Source organism: Andrographis paniculata, unplaced genomic scaffold (genome assembly GCF_009805555.1).
Source record: "Andrographis paniculata isolate CXL003 unplaced genomic scaffold, ASM980555v1 Contig69END, whole genome shotgun sequence".
Taxonomy (NCBI): domain Eukaryota; kingdom Viridiplantae; phylum Streptophyta; class Magnoliopsida; order Lamiales; family Acanthaceae; genus Andrographis; species Andrographis paniculata.
In genome coordinates this window covers 8,650,400-8,672,848 of record NW_026137605.1, presented here as the reverse complement: position 1 = coordinate 8,672,848, position 22,449 = coordinate 8,650,400, and the positions used below count along the sequence as shown (strand labels likewise).

Genomic DNA, 22,449 nt, shown 5'->3' with positions numbered 1-22,449 from the left:
TAACGTAATTCCCTCGGAGTCGAGCTCAAATAACTGCTATCCATGGCGTCGGAATCCCGCGTCCGGAAGCTGTCATTCGACATCCTGGCGTTCTCCGAGCACGATGATGGCGTCCTATCCGCCGCCGCGTCCGCCCGCTCCAGGTCCGATCCTCCTCCCGTTCTAGGAGGCGACGCATCGTCGCCTCGTAGGAAGAAGAAAAAGAGGAAGGAAAAAGGCAAAAACCTGCACGATTTGTCCTTGATTTGCGATAATGCAGTGCTCGAACGATCCGTGATCGTCAACAATGGCGTGAATCACAGCTGTGCAGCGGTTAAAGTGACGGAGACTGCGGTGGCGTCGGATAGTGATGGCAAGGACAACTGCGCTGTGCGTACAGTGCAGTATGGGGAGTTGAGGCAGCGGTACGTGGTTAATGCGATGAACGGAGCCATACCGGAAATGGCGAGTGAGGAGAGTGGTGATTGTAAGAAGGCTGAAATGTTGAAGGAAGATACGATAGCCGATCGGATTGCTGTTAAGGAGATCAGCGTGGATCAACAAGCGGAGCTGAGAGGAAAGCAATTGGAGGAACGCAAAGCAGACTGGAACAAATTGATGGCCGAAGATTCCCATTGTAAGTCGAACTTGAAATCATGCCTTTTGAAAATTCAATAGTTGCTTCAAGAATCTGGATTCAGTTTCACAGGTGATTTGATGAGCAGTGCAGTTCTTCTGAGATTTAGGAATGTCAATCGAACAAAGAAACCTAATTCCACCATTGAATGCTTCGGATTCAAAATCCTTTGTACTTCTTAACAAGTAGTGAAGATTTTGGTTAACTGAAAATTTGATTCTGTTGTTTACATTCATGCATCATAAAATAATGTTGATTAATAGCTCTCACTTTCCATCTTCTACTCTATGTTCTTTGGTCTCTTAGTTATAGTGACATGTTTCTCTATCAGATGTGTTACCTGCAGAGAAGTCCCCGATGAAATATTTTGTTGAAGAAATAAATGCAGGGAATTCCTTGAGAAGTACCACCACTGTCGGAAATGATAAGGAACGAGAACGAGTTTATGATACTATATTCCGCTTGCCATGGCGTTGTGAATTAGTAAGTTGCAACGTATATATTTACTCGAATAGATTTGTAAGCTATATTATAGTGATACTTTATATAAATTTCTTACTCAGAACCAAATTTTGTGCTTTTGAAAACAGAGGAGATTGTGTTTTGATGCTATTTGTCTTGCTAATTTAGAAGTGAATGCCGTCTTTGCTCTACTAAAATGAACTGCTTGATCTTTTTGCAGCTTATCAATTTTGGGTTTTTTGTATGCTTTGATTCCTTCCTGTCCCTCTTAACGATCATGCCAATTAGGATTATTATGAGCTTGTGGAGGCTTGTTAAAACCAGGTCAGTTCTGTTCCTCTATAACCACTTTATGAGTGAATTTTATATACTAGAGTGTGCTTACGTTTCAGTTTTCTACAAACATTATGTCACACTTTTCATTTTTGTGTGTTGGAATGTGGATAAAGGAGTTGCCACTCTTTTTCCGATCTTTGTTTTGATTATAAAATAACTCCTTGATTGAAGATTTTATTTATTATGAGCTTGCATAATAACTTGCAGATTGAAGCCAAGTCAGCAAGATAATATGTTTGTTGGGGTATTGTAGGAAAACATTTTTTTTTTTTATTATTTTCAATTTTTTTATTGAGAAAAAAATTTCCGTCATGTAATGATTGCTGGTCATTTGGATGTTGCTTTGTTACATGCCTTAGAAATTTAGGCAGTAACATTCCATACATAACGTCCATGCTGTCAGCAAAGTACCTTGTATTATCTGTATAGATACAAGGAACAGGGTTGTCAATTGTGGGCATCAAGTGTGATACGTAGCCTCTCGTGCTATATGTCCTGACTACATATGTTGGATGTGCAATTTGTGGTCATTATCTGGTTAATGAGTATAGCTTGGAATTGACAGTAGAAAATTCAAAGCAACTTGAACATAATAGTAGTTAAAATATCAGTGGATTTTTAATTCATTTTGCTGAATTTTTGTGTCCCTGGCAGAGGAAAACTAAAGTTGAGTTGTTACACAATTGCCTTCCACATATACTCAATAATTTCCATAGTATCCTCCATGCTAGAGTAATTTAACCATCTTGTGGCAGGCAGTTCAAGAGGCCCTCATCAGCAGAATTATCGGATTTTGGTTGTCTAGTCATTATGCTTAGCGGAGTCACCCTATTACAACAAGCAGGTTCATTATAAATTTTGGTTCACATTATCTGAAAATCTTTCCAAATCTTCAGATTTAAGTATGCTGTTATTTGCCTTATCAGTCAACAACCTCTTTAATCCACTTCTAATTCTCCTAATATATTGCATCTTGATCGATTATTTTTCTTGTTCAGATATCAGCTTAATTTATCATATGATTCGTGGCCAGGGGATTGTTAAACTTTATGTGGTCTACAATGTTTTGGAGGTATGGAGAAACAATAATCTAATGAGGGAGAACGATTTTAAATTTTTTTAATGTTTTGAGTTCTTAGCTTGATTTATGCTGCAGGGACCTTGATTTATGGTACATACTACATATTTTACCCTATTTTTTCCTTTTTGATATCGTATTGTTGTGCTTATAATGAAATGCAAATAATACTGCATAATGAAAAGCAAGCATGGAATAGTTTAAGAACTTCTGGTTAATAATCGAATCCAGAAAATATGGTAATATTGTCTATTTATATCTTAACATTTGTACATTTCCTGCATTCTGTAGCTTAACTTCTGGGCAATTATTAAAGGAATATGGTTCTTATATTGAAATCAGTTTTAAAACTGCATCAAATTTGATAGGAAGTAAAGCTGAAGTCTGGCCAAAATAATTCCGTATCACTTAAGCTCATGATTCTATAAAACAGAGGAAACAGATCACATAGATCCTTCCATTTCTGTATAAGAATCATGTTTCTTAAACAATTGTTTGACAGTGTTGGTTGCTACTAGTTACACTCACAATCGCACTGCAGATATTTCTGTTGCTACTACTGTCTATGTATTTTATGCCTCCCTTCACATGGTGAATTTTACATTACTTGATTCATGGTCTCGGTTCTGGCATTTAATTTTGTGTCTACTTTCTTGCACCTACCATGAAAGGAAGATCATAAATCATTGTTTCTCTCTTTGCATGACAGATATTTGATAAGTTATGCCAAAGTTTTGGTGGTGATGTGATGCAAACTTTATTCAATTCAGCAGATGGACTTGCAAACTGTTCTTCTGAAAACTTGGAGTTTTGGTTGTGGAGATTTCTTTCAGATGAAGCCTTAGCAGTTTCTTCTTCTAATATCCTTCTGAAACTCTATATTCAGTATTTAGTAATCGTAACATGCTTGTGTTTGTGTGTGTGTATTTGGTGATGCATGACATTTACTACTTGAATAATTTGTTCACAAATCTTTGCCGAGTGTTTGTCCTTAACAACTCGAACTTATTCATTCATTCATTCTATTAGTGCAGGCAATTACTTTGTCGACATGTATAGTTTCTCATAACAATGCACTCTTCGCAATGCTTGTGTCAAACAATTTTGCTGAGATCAAAAGCAATGTATTTAAACGATATAGCAAGGAGAACATCCACAGCCTGGTATACTTTGGTGAGTAAACTTCTTTAATTCTTCTGAAATTGCTTAATATCGTAGCTAATTCATTTTGTCGCATACGAAAATTATCAACAAGCTGTTATTTTTTACTGCATCATTTGTCTTGTTCAAAAGTGTTTTCTGCCATTTCTTCTCATGATCCTTTGGGAGATATAAGTATCATGCCTTTGTTGTTTTAACTGATCTTGACCAGATTCAGTCGAGCGATTCCATATTTCTGCATTCGTATTGTTCGTTTTAGCACAAAATATCCTGGAAGCTGAGGGCCCTTGGTTTGAAAGCTTTCTTTCTGTAAGTGATCATATTCGCACCCCCGTACATTTTCAGATCGAGCAACTAGTAAACAAATGGACTTTTAGTACAATCAGGATCGCCATTTTCTCTCTTGTCTTGGTCGCAGAACGTTTTGGTTGTATACATATGCGAGGTGATGATAGATGTAATAAAACACTCGTTCGTCGCCAAGTTCAACGGCATAAAGCCCCTTGCCTTCTCAGAATTTCTGGAAGATCTTTGCAAGCAGGTAATGTCTTTTGCTCACTCGCTCGCAAACTCTAGTTCGTTCATCTTTCCAGCATTCGACCATTTCCATCCTTGCTCGATCATTTCACTCTATTGATGTGTATATATATATATATATATATATATATTTATGATGCTAACATAGCGATTGGGTTCTTGTCCAGACACTAAATATGCAAACGGAAAATGGGAAGAAGAACCTCACTTTCATCCCTTTGGCACCGGCGTGCGTGGTAATAATAATAGTACACCAAATTCTCCCTTTCACCCCAGAATATCTAAATATTTTGATCTAGTGAGAGTTATTTATTTATTTTTTTTCGTATATTTTTTTTGTTCATGTGGTGGTTAGGTAATTCGAGTTCTGAGGCCAGTTTACACGGCGTATTTGCCGTGTACTCCACCTCATCCATGGAGAGGCTTTTGGATGGTGGCATTGTTCGCGATCAGCTTCGTGATGTTGGCTAGCCTTAAAATGATGATCGGGATGGGACTTAGAAAACATGCTCGATGGTACGTCAAAAGGTGCGAGAGAAGGAAGCTTCACACCGATTAAGGATATATAGCGGCAGCTTATTACCACGCGACGACGACAACACAAGGTGATTCTGTCCTTATGGGGCTCGGCTCGATTTTAAATGAGGCAGGTATTCGATATCTACTTGTACTTTAAAATTGAGTGAGTGATTGATGAATGATACAAAAGGACTATTAGTGTAGTCTTTTGCTATGCTAATATATATAATATGTGTTGTCTTTCGGTTATATTGAAATTTGAAAGGTTAGTAAAATCTTTATAATCTTAGTTAAGGTGGTGATTAGGATTAATTTTAATCAATATAATCATAATTTACATAACACATGTCACAGTTGATCTTAGCAGAGAATATACATGTTAACTAATGCATAAATAATATACATTCACATTATGAAATATTTTCTTAGTTATTCAAATTTATTCTCACTTTTTTAAAAAGTATTATTTAAATTTATTTCTGATTAATTTTTTTTTTCTATAAAAAATTATTTATATTTTTATCGATTTTTTTTTTAAATTTGTGCCCGATCAAATGGACATAAATTTACGTGGCAGAGGTGGAATACTTTATACGTTAAGTGTTAGCACAAAGAATATATTATCAATATAAATATTATTATATGATCTCACAATGTAAGATAATAATAGTTGCTCATTTAATTATTAGGGTAAATAAAAATATATGTATATACATGTTTTGATATTATTCTTCAATGATATATATATTGTGATGACGTGAGAATTAGCAGCCGCTACCCGAAAGTGCACATTGGGTAAACATTTGGCCGAAGCTAACATTCTGTAAACTAAGCCTGATAGGAAAGTCAATGCTAACACTCTAGGCCCGACAGAAAAGTCACACTAGCTAACCATAGGTGGCATATACGAGTGTATACTTTCATAAAATATCACATCTATACATACATCTTTTTGCTATTATAAAAAGGTTCAAAACTAAGAAAACTTTCACAACTTTTATTTAAATAAAGTTACTAGTGATACCCAACAAACAAATACATGTAGCTACAAGAATAAAAATGTATATATATATATATACTTTTATAAATTATTACATATAGGCTACTATAATTTAGACAAAAAAATTAAAAAAAAATTAAAAGTAAACTCTAAAATTAAAATAATTTTTACTCTAAAACATTATATTTAATATTTTTTTTAATAAAATAGCATATTTAAATAAAGGTTTAATAATAATAATAATAATAAAAAGACACGTATACAAAGTAACGAGGGAAGATGTATAGGGTAGGAATAGTATATTAGGATTTTAATAGTAGTGAAGAAATGTTTGACTGCTTCAGGTAAAAACATTCACATTGACATTCACATGCTTGTTAAAATGAGAGGGGAAAAAGTGAATTTATTTATGGCCAAACATTTCAAAATAGGGGAATCATCCCATATATACCTCTCTTATTTAAATTTAATTAATAATACTATCAGCAAAACATAGAAATAAATAAATCAAGTGTGTCCGTAAGGAACGGCCTGATAGTGTGACCCCTGACGCTTCAAGTCATCTGCCACATATTATTTGTCTAGTAACTTGTCTGCGTCATAGCATTTTATTTTTTAATAATTGAAGTAAAGTATCTGAAAGTTGTAGTAAATTATACATATATTGAATTCTTACCAATTATTTATTTATTTAATTAAAAAAAAAAAAAAAAAAAAAAAAAAAAAAAAAAAAAAAACATGCATCATGTGTTTCTCACCTCATGGTGTCTGGTCTGCCATTAAACCCTCTCCATGTGATTGTGATTCCATTATTAATCACATTACTTTATCATATAATAATCATAATAATAATATTAATAAATTTAATCAAGGTGAGTAAATATGGACAAAATGAGACGCCAGCGGAGACATCACCCGCCCGACAAAGATCCTTATTTCTGACATCTCAACCAAACACCAAACTTATACTCTATAGTATACTATACTATACTATACTATAATGCACGGAAAATTACTAATTATTATATATATATATTTTCTCTTTTATAATAAGTTATTCATAAATATATTTATTGTTGTTTGGTTGTAATTTCATTTTGAAATTATTAATATTCTTTCTGCATCTTTATCATAAAATAATATATTATTTTATTTTAAAAAATATTATTTAAACAAAAATTCAAATAAATATTATATTTTAATCGCACAATCAAATGAACCAGTGTTTATTGTCATCATTTTAATGGTTTTATACTTATGTTTGCATGAAACTTGCAATATCCATATAGTTAGGATCTGCTTCGTTTATCTATGAATTTAAATTTAAATTTAAATTTAAATAATATTTAGAAAAAATAATAGTATATTATTATTAAAAATATGTTGGATGAATAGTTGAAAAGTTAATTTAAAACACAAAACATAATTGTCATATATATTATTAAAAATCACACTCAACTACAAGGTAATTAAAATAATAATACAGCTATTATTTTCATATATAACACACTTAAAAATCACAATAACAAGTCATCAAAATTATATATATATTTTTTCTATTTAAAATATATTAGACGCCTATTTTAAGATAGTATTATATAATAATTATATTATAGTCCAACCAATATATTTATATTTTATATATTTTTAGATAAAAAAACATTTGTTTGTGATATTTTAAATAAAAAGAAATAAAATTTCATTACAATTATTTTAAAGTAAAAACCATAAAAAAGAGTGTAATTTATTCAAATGACCACACCTTATATGTTGAATGTGATACTTTTCGAAGGCAAATGAAAGCATATTTATCAATGAAATAACAATAAATATTATATATATATAAAAAAAATATTTGCCATCATTATTTTGAAGTAAAAACCCTAAAAATGAGAATAAATTGCTTATATGCATGAACACACTCAATATATTGAATTCTTACAAAAAATATCATATCAAATATATATTTTTCATACAAAGCATTATATAAAATATTAATTTTTTACTATTTTCACATTTTCAAAACTCCAGAAAGTCTATTGAGTCTAAATGTGACATTTTTAAAAAACAAATGAAAGCATATTATTAGATTAAATAATACAAACCTAATTAAAAAGAAAAGATCAACTAAACACAACTTTATATCGATTAAAAAACATAAATCAAATCCCAACCATAGACATACACAACTTAAACAATTAGCTTCATGTGAACTATATATTCCAAAACATGTAATTCCCACCACTCCCAAATGTTTCATAAAAGACAAAATCAAAATGCAAACAATTATGATTTTTCTGTATTATATATATATATCGAAGCTAGTCAGAAAAATAATAATAATGAGCAATAATTAGGTCATGGATCGATGCTATTTCAATAATATCCAAAAGTATTAAAAAGTTTTTAATTCACGACATAATTAACTATCATATAATAGCGAAGAACCAATAAATAAAATGGTGTTCTTTTTTTTCCGGATATTACCAAAAGGGCGACCTCCTCGGGATACCCTTTCGCTTGCGCAGTGTCTTCCTCGGCTTTAGATTTGAATTTGACAATGCTTGAATTACTTCTGACGACGATGAGTTTGTCGGAGATAGTAATGGCGAGCCACACCCATTCTCGTTGAAATTTTGTTTTGAATCCACGCTTGGAAGATCGATGACTTTTTTAGCCGGTGGCAGAGAAAGGATCTTACTGCGGGTTGTAATATCAGATTCCATCCAAACCTTAAAAGAAAAAAAAAAATCATAGAATAAAACATATGTATATATTAAAACAAAACTTTATGATTTGAAAAGAACATAGGAAAAAAATTATTTTATGTTATAAGTATTAGTTTTTACCTATAACTAATATGTCTTTCAATCAAACTTTATATGAAAAGAGTTGCTTTTTAATTCAGAGAATTAGAATCTATTTAAAGGATCAAATGATGTCATTTCTAGGATATAATATAAATTATTTTATGCTAAATTCCTAAATTCTTTATTAAAGAGAAAAGTTCAATAAATAATTTTCATTCCAATTTTGACATTCAAAAAATGTAAAACACTAATATTCTATATAAAAACATGCCAATGGGTTAAATAGACATGAATTTATTTTTAAAAAAAATTGGAATGCAATTTTACTCTTTTATTCCATCAACTATTTTAACTTACTAAATATTCTAAATAAAAACATGCTAACGGTAAGATCCATTTAACATCTAAAAAATCACGTTATACAATTTTACTCACTTACTATTCTATATATCATTTTAACCAATTCGCAAAACATTCTATTTAAAACCACGTGGAGGGTAGAATAGGAAAACCAAATTTTTATAATTCGAATGCAAGTTTCCTTTCTTGCGCTCTCACCGAACATTTTTACTTACTAAATATTCTAAATATTCCATATGAAAGGTACAATATATATATTAATATATAAATTATATTGTTTTAAAAACTTAGTACTCTTTTACAATTCTATAGATATTTTAAATTATTTTGTAAAATATTCTAAATAAAAACATGTAAATGGAAAAATATACGATTAACCTTTTGTAATTTGAATGCAATTTTACTCTCTTAAGCTTTTAGAAATCATTTTACTTACTAAACATTCTAAATAAAAAGATGTGAACATAAAATAAGTAAATAAATTTTATAATTCAAATGCAATTTTACTCCTTTACCCTTTTGCCGATTATTCTCACTTACTAAATATTCTAAATAAAAATATGTGAAAATAAAACCGATAAAAAAGTAATAGTAATAATAAAAAAATTCAAATTATACTACCTAAAAAATCATGTAATAGCCAAAAGTAACAAAAATTTTAAAGAAAGTAAGTACAATGTAAGCGTAAGCATAATTATACCTTGCAAGCGATGGAACAGAAACGATTCGGGAATTCTTGGATATGTCGCCCACAAGTTTTGCATGAAGCGCCGCCGCCGGCGATCTTCGGCTTTGAACCTTTTGCATCTTTCCCCGGAGGCCTTGGATTCAAATGAACAGCTTTCTCCCCATTGATTTTGTATGCCTTAAAATTTGCATAACATTTTAATTTTAAAGAAATTAAATTGCATTTTTTGAAAACCTAAATTTGGTCTATTTTCCAATGTTATTCATGTTCAATTTTATTTGGGAAAAGTTTTTTTACTTTTAGATGATAAAGCAATAATGGACTAAAGGATGAAAGCCAAAATCAATGGGAAAAAAATACAATAAATAAATTCCTAAATTGCATTTCTTCAATTCAAGCTTCATTTTTCAAAACTGTGATTCATTTTTCAACGTGAATTGAGAAATAAAATTAAAAAATAATATGCAAAAGCAAGAGCCATAAAAGATGGAGAAATCCATGGAACTTATCAAAAGGAGAAATAAATTGGAGTCCATAAAATATTCCAAAATTGATTGTCAATGAAGATTCAAAAAGCAATTGCCAAATCAGATGTTGATAGCAAAAATTGACCAAATTAATCGATACTACGAACAAATTTCCAGAAACATAATTTCAGAAATTGAAAACACATATAAACAGAGGAAGAAGCACAAAGGAAATGCGAAACTAACCTGAATCTGAGAACAATCGAGAAACTTCTGGATATCGTGCAGACGAACAACATCATGATAGACGTATTTGCAGATTTGCAGCAAACGATGAGACGAACAAGCGACGCAATGCTTACAGACGCGAAATTTGCAATCGATACAGAACAAATTCTTCTCGCTCTTCCTCAATTCGCTGTGTTCTTTGCAGGAATCGAAGAATTTGCTCCGAAGCATATCGCTCACCCACGCCGCCGACTGAATTTTGCTTCCGACCTACACAAAAAACGAATCAACAGTAAAATTCAAATCAATTTCAGAACCAATCGAACCAAAAGCAACTTGCAGACGAAGAAACATCGATGAAAATTAAGCTGAACTCCAGCAGAAATGCGAATTCAATTGGATCTCAGACATTTACCATTTTTTCCCCAGCAATTCGACAATTCACGAATCGAAATTTGAATAGTAACAGCGCTCTCAGATTGGATTTTTAAAGAGGTTAGAAAATCAAAGAGGAGGACGAATTCGAAGGAAAGAGAAATGAATGCATGGAGGATATAATGAGGTAAGTCCAAAAGGCTCTAAGCGCAGACAGACAGGAATAAGATTTATTGGTTTCAATTATTATTAATATTAATATTATATTATTATTATTTTTAAATTCTATATATATTTTTTTTAAAAAAAAGTGAAATGCAAAAAAGGCAGGAAAACAATTTATTAGTAGTATTATTTATTACCAGCTTATCTCCTTTTATTAATTTTCTAAAATGTAATGGAATTTTTTATTTTTATTTTATTTTTAACCTAATCCCTACAGTATAATTATAATTATTGTTGTTACAGTTTAAATATTATTTGGTACCAAATTTATGGTTGGGATAATTCAAGCATCATTTTTTTGGGGGTTTTATGTTTTATATTTTTTTGTTTTGGTATTTCCTAAAGTGAAAAAGAATTGCTATATACGATATTGTACGGGAAAATTTATCGGTGTATTCAATGCTTTTTAGGAAAAATTAAAGTTTTTTTTTTTTTTTTTTTTTTTTTTTTTTTCATCGGGTTAATTATGCAATACTTGAATATAAAGATTAAAAATAATATTCTCTCTGTATATCTGTAAATTTTTCATTTGATTATTACATACAGATTTAGGTAAATTAATATTTTATAATTATATACTTATTTTGATATTTAGTTGAAAGTTATTATTTTTTTTTTTTTTAAAAAGAAATTTTGATTTGGACATATTGAAATGACAATTAAAAACTTTACTATGAGACAAAGGAAGTAATATTTTGATATAAAAGTAAGATAAAAATTAAGTTGGAATGTTATATGAAATTTATTAAAGTGTTAATAATAAAATAGTTGGGTAAATAAAAAAATAGTGGCGAATTGATTATTATTTATTAAAATAAATGTAATGAGATTGTGAATGAATAAATGGTTTGTTTACTTTGTGTCTTTGAACGAATGTATTTTTATATTAGATATAAAGAATTGTGTTTATAATATTTTTTTTGTTGAATTAATTGTGTTAATGTGTGTATATTATATTTTTAAATAATATTTATAAAAAAAATGTACTACCAAAAATATAGCATAAATTTAGCGGACAATAAGAAAAATATGATATAATTATCTCGGACATAGGGAGTACAAAATTATAGAAAAAAAAGGTATTAAATTATAAATAGTACAATATTCAACGTATAAATTAAATTTGTTTTGTTAAACAAAAATACAATTACATAAATATGAACTAATAATTTTACCTATGTATATATATATATATATACCTCCCCTCTTCAATTGTCTTTGTTGAGCTTGTTAGATTTAAAGGCTAGAAAATTCTCTAAAAGTAAAAGAGTTGTATATGTTTATTATCTTTCAAATAAAATTCTATACATAATGTATCATTATTATTATTTTTTATAACATCTAAATACTATTTAAACAAAATTTTATATCAATATTATATTTTAAATTAATTTTAAATTATAACCAAACAAACATGTTTTCTAATTTTTTATTTTTGTTTTTATTATTTTTTTTTAAAACCTCCATGGTTCTGTTAGTTTGTATACTAAAAAACTTTTGCTTTGTTATCCCTTAATTTTTTTATTTTTATTTTTTTGACAATTTCAATGATAATAACATTGGTTAATATTTGAATTCTATGTTTGTTATATTAATGTGATTGTCTATTCGCTTTGTATTGTAAATAATATGGATTGTGGTATGTGGTGCCATACATAAGATCGTTAAAATAATATGGATTGTGGTATGTGGTGCCATACATAAGATCGTTAAAATGATTATAGTGTAACTTAGTACTCCCTCCTCCGTCCTAAATAAGTGCAACATTTACTTTTGGCACGGTTTTTTAGGTGGGTAGTATTAAGTAAAATAATTTAGAAATTAGGTGATGTGATGGAAAGAAAAATATATATTTTATCTTTTTATTTGGATGATGTGAGGGGATAAAGTGTGGGGTAGAGATTAAATATAATTAATCATTTTCTATTTTAGAAATGTTGCAGGGTGTTTGAGACATACAAAAAAGAAATATTGTAGGGTGTTTGAGACAGAGGGAATATTAATCTATTTTGGTGCTTGTATGTATTGAGTATAACCATTTGTGAATGTTCGATTTATGTTGTCTATATCAAAGAATAAGACCTCACTTGATAAGGATATTCGCCTTCTTAGTTCTAAGATAATAATAGGCACTTATATTCAATATGTATATATATATATATATATATAATATTGAAATCTGCAATCGTTACTTTTTTAGTGCACATTATATAAACCTCTGACTGAATATAATAACATGCAATGTGGCGATTGAAAGATAGTCTTTGCTATATGATGTGCTATAGAGTATTGAATCCGTGTACTAATTTTGAATTATGTTCCTCTGAAAAGCTCGTAAGGATTATCATGCAAATCAAAATAAAATATTAATTAAATTATCTAGTAACTTAATTAATCACCTAAAATACGAAATTCATATTAAGAAGAAATACTATTTATGAATTTAGGCAATTTGGGTCGAACATGATAAGCCTATACCCATTCGGAATCCAACCATAATAATTCATTTTGATCCATATTGTAACTTATTAAAAGGTTTTTTGGTGACCTATCATAGAAAATACACATAAAATCTCAATCTAGATGTCATGAGGTTTAGAAGATTAGAAAGAAGCATACGTTCGAACAAGTTAGTCGGATCGCTTGGAGGATCATTACCAATATGACATCCAGGTTGAGGAGGCGAATGCATGCAATAAAAGATCGAGAGGTTATGGGTCAGATCTGATCCGAATTACTAATTTCTTCATCGTTTTTCAATCACATAAAGATCTACCATCACTATTTTTTTTTTATATTATTTAATTGAAAAATATTTTTACTTTTTTTTTTCTAGTTACACTCAACATACTTTTGAACTTTTTTTTAATAAAAGTTAAAAAAAAAAAATAAATATATTTTTTTAAAAAGTAAAAGAATAATATTCCAATAATGCACTTGAAACAAGTGATTATGCCAAATAGGAGATATTCTATTTGCTAATGGTTTTTTTTTTTAAAATTCTATCGTGTTTCATATTTATTGATATCCTCACTGTACCAGATATTTAAAAACCATACTTAAAAAATACTTCTTTATATATATATATATACTAAAAAATTAAGAAATATTAACATTTTTTTATTAATTAGTATAAATATGTAAGATTACTTTAATATTTTTATATTTCAAGCATAAAAGATACTACTCTCTCCGGTCCATTTCAAAGGAAGTTTATGGAGTTTTTCAATAGATTAAGAAATAATAGTATTTTATTTATTATTAAAAGTGGGTAAGAAGTTATATGATATTTTTTTCTTTTTGACTTTTATGAATAAAGTAATTGTATGTCTAATAGTATATTTGTATTTAAAATTAAAATTATTTTAATATTAACGTATGATTATTTTTACTAAAAAATAAAAATAATATTTTTAAATGGAAAATACAAAAATAATAAATTGTGATTTGAATTGTGACGAAGTTAATACTATTTATATATAAATGATTTTTTTATCATAATATAAAAATGTACTTTTGAATGACAAATAAAAATAATATATAAAATCTATTGATTTGAAATGAATGAAAATGTCGGATGTGTTGATTTGGTAAAATAGTTTGAATTTTTTTTAAAAAAAAATAAAATATAAAAAATTATATAGAAAATATAAAAATAATTGTGTAATATATTAATTTTGAAAAAAATGCAAAGAAAAATACCGAAATAACGCATCCATTGTAAATATATTATACGCAACGATATCAATATACTAAAAAAATTTGATAAATTTGATGTATTTCAATAATATATTAATATGCAGCCATGCCAATATTTATTTTCTTTCTTTTTTTTTCACAATTTTTATTTATTATTTATCAAATTGAATGAGGTTGCTAAAATATTAATAAAAAAATATTAGCTAAAAATATTCAACGTATTATTATTATTATTATTCTCGTATATTCTGACCAGACTATTCATTTTTTATTTTATTTTATTTTAATTTATAATTTGTACTATTATTATTTTCCTAATAATTTCTGCAAGTTGTTGCCGCCTTCAACGAAAATCACATTCCACAGCCCCTTTGGCTGTGATCCTCCCTCTCTCCTATCCATCGAATCCTTCGCCTCGTCTTGCCTTCTTCTGCAAGCAAACTCCATTCTCCAATTCCGTAATCTTAAATTGATTTTTTACGCGATTTTTAAGCTTTACGCGCGATTATTTCTGCGGAATTTCTATTCAATTGTTTTTTGAATTTGGTGCGACGGTTGAATTTGGGGAATTAGGGTTTCCGAATTGGTTGCGATTGTTGCAGTTTTCGATTATGGTGAAATCGTTCGAGGATGGAACATCTCTGCCGCCGTTCCTGGTTAAATGCTACGAGATGGTGAGCGATGAGTCCACGAACGATTTGATTTCGTGGACTGAGTCGAACGACAGCTTTATCATTTGGGATGAATCGAGTTTTTCATCCCGATTGCTCCCCAAGTACTTCAAGCACAGCAATTTCTCCAGCTTTGTTCGGCAACTTAACATCTATGTAAGATTCTTGTTTTGAGGATTTTGAATTGCTTGTTCTTGTTATTCTGATTCATATGCTCTTCTCAAATGGCATTTTCCCCAAACTTTGGTTTATAGTTGTAGATGTTTTGATGCTCTTCTGCTCGTTTACATATGAATGAATTTTGATCGTGGAGATGTATTAATGGAGGAATAGATATAGGAATTTAGATGCTTAGCTGTAGAAAATGGAAGGTGTTGCACAGAACATTTTCAATTTGTGGTTTTTGTTTGTTCTGTAATAATTTGATTGTAGATAGTATAACTAGGGTGTGTTTGTGTTTGTTTTTAATTCGACGTTTTGTGAGAGAAATAGTTTATTTTTATAGATATTCCTATGCATTCTATAGTAAAAAAACTGAAAAAAAATATCTAAAAGAGAACATAGTCTAAGAGTGTTTTTGTTTAGCATTTGCAGTTTTAAATATTTTTAGTCGATAAGGATACGGAATAGGGAGTTTTGTGTGTTTTTGTTGACTTCTATTGTTACGTGAATATATTCATACTGTTCACTAAACGTTTTTAATGGTAATATAAAAAATAATATTGTGTATTGAATGATTGATTTTTTATGAATGGATGAGATACATATTATATTAATATGTTTGCATCTTTGTATTTTTAAATAATATTTATGAGGAATTGTTCTATTGAGAAATGCTGAACGAACGACTAAATGCATTTTTGAGATAGTGTTTTCAAAGAATCAAGAAGGAACAAAACATTATACAATGGCATCTTGAATTTGACCAATGAAAATGTTGAATTTAATGGCAATTCTCAAACAAGAGTAATCATCAACTGTGTTTCGATCTAGGGTTTCAGGAAAGTTGATACAGACCGATGGCAATTCGCAAACGAGTCGTTCATCAAAGGCCAGAAGCATTTGCTAAAGAACATCAGTCGAAGAAAACAGCCGCAGAGTGTCGTGCAGAAAAGGGCTCCCCAACCAAAAGAGGATCCTCCTCCGGCACCCAAAGAAGAAAAACAAATAGATCTCTGGAAAGAAGTCGAGAATCTGAAAACTGACAAAAATGCACTGATGCAAGAGCTGAAGAAGCTGAGGCAGCACCAACAAACGTCCGAAACTAAATTACGTGTCCTGAGAGAACAGCTCAAAGGCATGGAGAAGCACCAGCAGCAGATGCTTTCTTTCATCGTGATGGCGATGCAGAGGCCCGAATTCATGGTCCAGTTCTTCCAACCGAAAGAGACCAATTGGCGCGTCACGGAGAACGGGAATACCAAATTAAGCGAAGTTACCGACGACGCCGACGAGCTGAATCCATCTGACAGGACAATTGTCAGGTATCAGCCGCCTCCGACGACTAATGCCCTGGTGCCGGAACTTGCTACAGAAGTTTCTAAATCTGAAGACTTGATGGAACTGGAATTTTCTTCGGAAGAATTACGGGATCTGTTTATGGATATGGATCTTTTGTTTGGGCCGATGGACGAGAAACGGCTGCCTTTGGAAAATACACAGCTTGTTCTCCCGGACTTGCCGGAAAATGATCAGATTTTGGAGCAGCTTCTTTTGTCCGATCCGGAGATGGATGAAATGGATGGACAGTTTGTTGATGAGGACGACGGTGAATGCCAAAACGAGGCGAGAGAAGGTACAGACAATTTAACTACGACCTACAATTCTGAGAATGTTGAGGTTTTAACGAAACAAATGGGATATCTGACTTCGGAAGTAGGGTTGTGAAGTAGTGATAGTTTGAACTCGATATTTTAAGATACATACATGTGTTTATCAAGCAACAATTTTGACATTCGGGCTTATATAAGATAAGATGTATCATTATTTTTTTGCCCAACCTTGGTGGTTGTTTTGAGGATCAAAGATTAGGTGTTACATAGATTTGTTTATATATGTGTATACATACATATATATATATATAAGAATGTAGACGGACAATATAATTAAAATTATATGCCGATAGTTCATACTTTGTACGAATATATCTGAATGAATATATATTTTGCAATTGTGTTGTTGGGAGTTTGCGATAGTGTTGTTGAGAGATTTTGCCTCAATTTTACTATTTACTGTATATGTTTCTTTCTTTTCGAACTGTTTTTTTTTTCTTTCTTTTTAAAAAATACACATTTTTTTAGTTTTTTTCTTTTTATAAATTATTTTAATATCAAATCAAAATTTTTTTTCCCTAAAATTTTTTATTCAAAATATTAAATCAAATATTTTACAAGACATCGTATCAATATTTATTCATATTATATTAAACAATTATTTAAATTCAAATTTTTTACTAGTCCGATTCAAGAGATGTCGAAAACTAGAAACAGAGCACAGGTAAAAGAGTGCAGAAAGAAACACAACAAGAATGGATGGAATGAAATCAGGGGCGTACAAGCTTGGCCATGGCGAAGGCTGCGGCGGAAGCAATGGCGCCGATTAAAGCAGTCTGAAGAGCGCTGAGAAAAGGTTTGTTCCCGGTGAAGTGGCCTTTGGCGTAGCCAAATATGAGTAATGCCAGAAGAGTTATGAAAACCGAGATAACAACAGCCTCTGTAGCTTTGGAAATGAAGAAGTATGGGAGAAGTGGCACTAACCCGCCCACAATGTATGCTACAGCAATGGTGACTGCACTGTGTACTGCTCTTTTAGGATCTGGCTTCTCCAGTCCAAGTTCAAACCTGCACTTTGTTTCAACAAATCAAAACAAAATTATTATTTAAATTTTAGTTTTTCTATGAATAATTGATTATTGGGGTGGGCATGTACATTTATTAATCAAAATAATATAATTTCACCAATCACTCTAACTACTAATTATATGGGGGCAGGGCAGATAAGTGTATTGAATCCATTTTCTAGCATATATCAATTTTAGGTTATGTTTGTGTTTATTTGAGAGGTTTAGATTTGTGTTTAGAGGTTTGGTTTGAGTTTTTTATTTTGTTATATATATATATAATTTTTTTTTTATTTTCTATTATAATAAAAATAATCATTATAATACAAATATATTTTTTAATTTTTACATAAATTATAAATTTATTATTAACATACAATTAATTTATATATAAAATATAAAAAAATCAAAATTATCTTAAATACTTTCACAAATTAATAAAATATTAATAGAATTATTTTTTAATATATAATAAAAAAAAATAAAAAAACTCGTTTGCATAAGTAGGAGAAAATATTAAATTCAAAACAGCATCATGTTCAGCAGTCTGCAAATTTTATATTATTAGTTATTGTGTGTTGACGGAGAACACCACATATGAATGGAACTCGACATATTTGGCAGGAAATCCAAGGGAATTTGGGGAAAATGGATAAACGAGAGCCAGCGGCAAAAGCAGAGTTACTTACTTCATCATAAAATCCAACCAAGCTTTCGGATTCTTCCTCAGAGCATTCACTACTGGTGCATATTCATGAGGCTGAATGCCATATTCAGATAGTATTTCTGCTACCTCAGCAGCCTCTGCAACCAGATCCAGACGACAAACAACAAACAGTGTCGGTTAAATTTGAGATCTCTGACTAAGATATGCATAGTATGGAGGATTAATTGATTGAAAAGAACAAGTGTGGAAGACAAAGCAGGTTATTTGGAGAATCGCAATCTGTTGTTACCTGTATCAGGCACGGCTATGATCTCCTCCTGTTCTCTTTTCAGCTCTCTCGTATAATGATCTGCTTCACTTTTAGCAGCCAGATAACTGCTCGCAATTTATATACATACACAAACATGTTAGACTTAGACGAATCGAGCATTAACAAATAACAACGAACAATGGCGTTCAATCAAATCAATCGGAAGGAGAATCGCAAAAATTAGCCAAACACAGGCGTCAATTTCAGGAATCAGGATCCATCACGCAATTAATTTCCGATCGACAGTCGAAAAATTGGAAGGATTGTAAATTTGAAAGTATCAGCGAGAGAAGAGAGTACTACTGTACCCTCCGAGTCCCATGGAGATGGCGCCTGCGGCGACCTCCGCAATTCCGGCGGTGAGAACGACGGACGAGGATGCGCTGGCGCCGGAGAGCCCCGCTGCCAACGCGAACGGAACCGTGAGTCCATCGGAGACGCCGATGATTATGTCGCGCACGACCTCACCGGCAGTGAAGTGCCTCTCCTTGTGCTGATTCAACAGCGCTCTCTCCATATCTGGTGCCATTTCATCTATACATATACTCACACATATATAATAGTAGTTTACACACACGCTCACACAAGTTTCTAGAACCTTCCCCCAAGTATATACGTATATTATCAACTACGTATGTATATATATATATGTATGTATACATACACATACATTTGATGGCTTTCATTGGAAGGCACACAACTGAATCTTTTGTTTTTATCTACTTCAATTTATTTATGTTCCAACTAATATTCCACGTTCCACGTGTATATATGAAAATAGGCGGTAGAAAAAATACAACCAAATAAATTTCACTCACTTTTTTTTTAATATATATTATTTTTCTTCATAAAGATCAAATTGCTGCTAAAATGCAACCGTGACCCCAGAAATATATATATATATATATCTATATTCACTCCAAAATATATTTTATTAGTGTAGACAAGCACGCCCATTGAGTAAAGTGAACTTGAGCGGAAAATAATTGTGGGATGCGCATGTCGGATAAAAGAGCTGGTCCAATAATTATAGTGGCATTGGAATATTTTGACTTTACTATGTGATCTCACTATTGATGATACTTTTTAAAAAGATTTTGTCACTTCAAAAATAACTAATAATATGGACAATAATTTTAGCATACCAAATTGATCCACAGGGAACATGGAGTGTCTCAACAATGAAAATTATTTCTAGCATTTCATTTTTAAATTTGACTTAGCTTTTATCAATTTAAATTTATATTTGAACTGAAATTTAAAGTTTGTTTTACTGTTAGTTTCAAATTGATTTAAAAGGAAATGTTAATTTATATTTTTGTTTATATAATATTTTGATGCTATTCCAGATGAACAATATTGATTGATTTCGGTATAAAATCACAACCAAATATGTTCAAACTTGAATTTGATCTAATATACATTTATATATAGATAATATAATAGATACTATAATATTTATCTTCTCCACAAATTTTATTAAGTAAATCTTAATAATCAACTAAATTATTATTTAGTAACTCTATATGTATAACGACTATACATGCACTTCATGTATTATAATTTCTAAATTCAGTAGAAGCAATTTAACAACACAACTTTAATTTACTATTCTTCAGCCAACCATAAATAATATATAGCATAACACAAAGACTGTCAAAATATATGCTTATCATATTGTATTATAATGTGCTGATTAATTTTAAAATTTTAGAAAATTTGAAGTTAATATTTCAGGAATCTTTGGTTATGGTTTAGTATCATTGACCTATTTACACATATTATACAAGATTTATACTCCCTCCGTCCCAGATACCGTGTCTGTTACACCGTAGACACGGTATGATATTTTAAGAGGGATGTAATTAGTAGATAATTAAGAATGTATTAGTGAAAATAATTATTCTATAATATAAATAATTATAAATTAAGATTAAGATAACTAATTAGTTTAATTAAAAATTTAAAAATAAATTTAAAAAATTTAAAATGAAATTAAAGTATGTAATCATTTTCTAAAAAAAGAAAGTATGGTATGTGGACAGATAGAAACGGCAACGTGGACATGGTATCTGGGACGGAGGGAGTATATTTTTAGTATGAAACTTTTCACTAACTCATTTTCAGACAAAGTACTGTGCTTCTACAAAAAAATATATAACTAATTCTATTTCAAATCTAATTATGTTCTAATTCCAATAAAAAAAAGTTTAGTTCATATTCACATTTCACAACAATGAAAGCACTATCATGAAACTAATATGTTTACCAAGCATCAGTAAATAAAACTACTTACACATTTTTTTTGTACAATTAATTACTGACAAAACACTGAAGCATTAAATCGACCTACGAACGAACATAGAATAAATTATAAAGCATAATATTGGGGATTGGAGACTATAAAATATTTAAAATCAGGTCTATGAGAATAAAATAAAAGAAAGGAAGGCATGACTGTCGTCACCTAAATATGAATTGGAATTACATTGTTTATTTTCTTTACTTATATTGTAAATCACAAAAAAAAGTAGACAATCAAGGAAATTATATAGACAATAGCAAATTATTAGTAAACACATATATCTATAGTAAAAATGTTTTAAGAAAATCGATCCCCTGTCATCAGTTTCTGATGGTTTCAGGTGTTCATTTTCGAAAAAAACATTTCAAAAGGAACCAGCACCTATCAATCAATCTATTCACCGTCGCAGAAGTCTATTATGCCAAAACGCAATGAACAAGATCAAACGAATTTCAACGAGCAAAAAATCAGAAAACCGACATATTCGGTGCGCCAAACCGACACAAGAGTTTCAGAAAATTCATACTAAGGAATACAAATAATAAATTAGTATGATTCTCCTCAGCTTAGGTCTCTATAGAGATTCAGCACGAAATCTCAGATAAAAGGTCGAACATACAATTAACTCATCATCGGAGATCCACAGCATTCAAACCCAAACAACCAAACGAAGGAGGAGACAGAAACAAAACAAACGGTAAAGAGATCAAAAGGTAAGCAGCAAAATTACCGGAAATCCGATCCACAGTAGAAGCACGATGAAAGTTAAGTATGAGTGTGATCCATCATCCACCTTCAGAGCTTTTCACAGTATATGAAGCCCTAATCTCGAGCCCTTTGCTGAATTTTTTGGGCCGAGAGGATGGGCCGAATACCCAATTGGCCCAAGCTTTCCAGGGATGTGTTTGTTTGTGTAGCTTTTGGTTGAATTTTACTATTTCGATTTTTATTTTTATTTTTAAAATACAAAATAAATATTTATTGTTTATTATTATATTAATATCAAAATTATACAATAATACATATTTATATTATATCAATAATTATATTAATTTAAAATTTTATTATCTAAAATTTAAACTCAAAATCAAAACTC

At 30.3% G+C, this 22,449-nt stretch overlaps 4 protein-coding genes across 5 annotated transcripts; 2 read left to right on the top strand and 2 right to left on the bottom strand.

Annotated features, from left to right (window-relative positions):
* The first annotated feature begins 30 nt into the window (after positions 1-30).
* On the top strand, positions 31-4,949 carry LOC127263817 (protein POLLEN DEFECTIVE IN GUIDANCE 1-like). The gene is made up of 10 exons (XM_051293050.1): positions 31-616; positions 948-1,099; positions 1,299-1,402; positions 2,170-2,258; positions 2,413-2,486; positions 3,527-3,665; positions 3,865-3,962; positions 4,072-4,194; positions 4,358-4,426; positions 4,546-4,949. The coding sequence occupies exons 1-10, from the start codon at positions 43-45 to the stop codon at positions 4,747-4,749; spliced, it is 1,626 nt and encodes a 541-aa protein (XP_051149007.1). The 5' UTR covers positions 31-42; the 3' UTR covers positions 4,750-4,949.
* A 3,125-nt stretch (positions 4,950-8,074) lies between these two features.
* Positions 8,075-10,736, bottom strand: LOC127264083 (protein RGF1 INDUCIBLE TRANSCRIPTION FACTOR 1). The gene is made up of 4 exons (XM_051293460.1): positions 10,678-10,736; positions 10,281-10,532; positions 9,580-9,744; positions 8,075-8,441 (listed from the first exon to the last, which is right to left on the bottom strand). Exons 1-4 carry the CDS (start codon positions 10,678-10,680, stop codon positions 8,193-8,195), a joined length of 669 nt encoding a protein of 222 aa, XP_051149417.1. The 5' UTR covers positions 10,681-10,736; the 3' UTR covers positions 8,075-8,192.
* Positions 10,737-14,903: 4,167 nt separating this feature from the next.
* On the top strand, positions 14,904-17,283 carry LOC127263539 (heat stress transcription factor A-8). Of its 2 annotated transcripts, XM_051292619.1 has the most exons (3): positions 14,904-15,019; positions 15,164-15,388; positions 16,226-17,283. In XM_051292619.1, exons 2-3 carry the CDS (start codon positions 15,173-15,175, stop codon positions 17,117-17,119), a joined length of 1,110 nt encoding a protein of 369 aa, XP_051148576.1. In that variant the 5' UTR covers positions 14,904-15,019; positions 15,164-15,172; the 3' UTR covers positions 17,120-17,283. The 2 variants fall into 2 exon arrangements, with proteins under 2 accessions (XP_051148576.1, XP_051148577.1); XM_051292620.1 differs by lacking the exon at positions 14,904-15,019 and having other exon boundaries at positions 15,171-15,388; positions 16,234-17,283.
* A 348-nt stretch (positions 17,284-17,631) lies between these two features.
* Positions 17,632-22,131, bottom strand: LOC127263542 (vacuolar iron transporter 1-like). Its single transcript, XM_051292627.1, has 5 exons — positions 22,084-22,131; positions 19,357-19,582; positions 19,028-19,113; positions 18,761-18,875; positions 17,632-18,072 (listed from the first exon to the last, which is right to left on the bottom strand). Exons 2-5 carry the CDS (start codon positions 19,575-19,577, stop codon positions 17,775-17,777), a joined length of 720 nt encoding a protein of 239 aa, XP_051148584.1. The 5' UTR covers positions 19,578-19,582; positions 22,084-22,131; the 3' UTR covers positions 17,632-17,774.
* Positions 22,132-22,449: the final 318 nt, after the last annotated feature.

What these genes read in the sequence shown, in the direction of transcription:
- LOC127263817 (XM_051293050.1), top strand. Translation starts at nt 43, where the DNA reads ATGGCGTCGGAATCCCGCGTCCGGAAGCTGTCATTCGACATCCTGGCG. An exon ending in GATGGCCGAAGATTCCCATT is followed by an intron (nt 617 to 947) that starts GTAAGTCGAACT and finishes TTTCTCTATCAG; the next exon opens with ATGTGTTACCTGCAGAGAAG. An exon ending in GGTTTGAAAGCTTTCTTTCT is followed by an intron (nt 3,963 to 4,071) that starts GTAAGTGATCAT and finishes TCTTGGTCGCAG; the next exon opens with AACGTTTTGGTTGTATACAT.
- LOC127264083 (XM_051293460.1), bottom strand. An exon ending in TCGATTGTTCTCAGATTCAG is followed by an intron (nt 9,745 to 10,280) that starts GTTAGTTTCGCA and finishes GCAAATTTTAAG; the next exon opens with GCATACAAAATCAATGGGGA. An exon ending in TCTGTTCCATCGCTTGCAAG is followed by an intron (nt 8,442 to 9,579) that starts GTATAATTATGC and finishes TTTTCTTTTAAG; the next exon opens with GTTTGGATGGAATCTGATAT.
- LOC127263539 (XM_051292619.1), top strand. Translation starts at nt 15,173, where the DNA reads ATGGTGAAATCGTTCGAGGATGGAACATCTCTGCCGCCGTTCCTGGTT. An exon ending in TTCGGCAACTTAACATCTAT is followed by an intron (nt 15,389 to 16,225) that starts GTAAGATTCTTG and finishes GTTTCGATCTAG; the next exon opens with GGTTTCAGGAAAGTTGATAC.
- LOC127263542 (XM_051292627.1), bottom strand. Translation starts at nt 19,577, where the DNA reads ATGGCACCAGATATGGAGAGAGCGCTGTTGAATCAGCACAAGGAGAGG. An exon ending in CATAGCCGTGCCTGATACAG is followed by an intron (nt 18,876 to 19,027) that starts GTAACAACAGAT and finishes ATCTGGTTGCAG; the next exon opens with AGGCTGCTGAGGTAGCAGAA. An exon ending in TGGTTGGATTTTATGATGAA is followed by an intron (nt 18,073 to 18,760) that starts GTAAGTAACTCT and finishes AACAAAGTGCAG; the next exon opens with GTTTGAACTTGGACTGGAGA.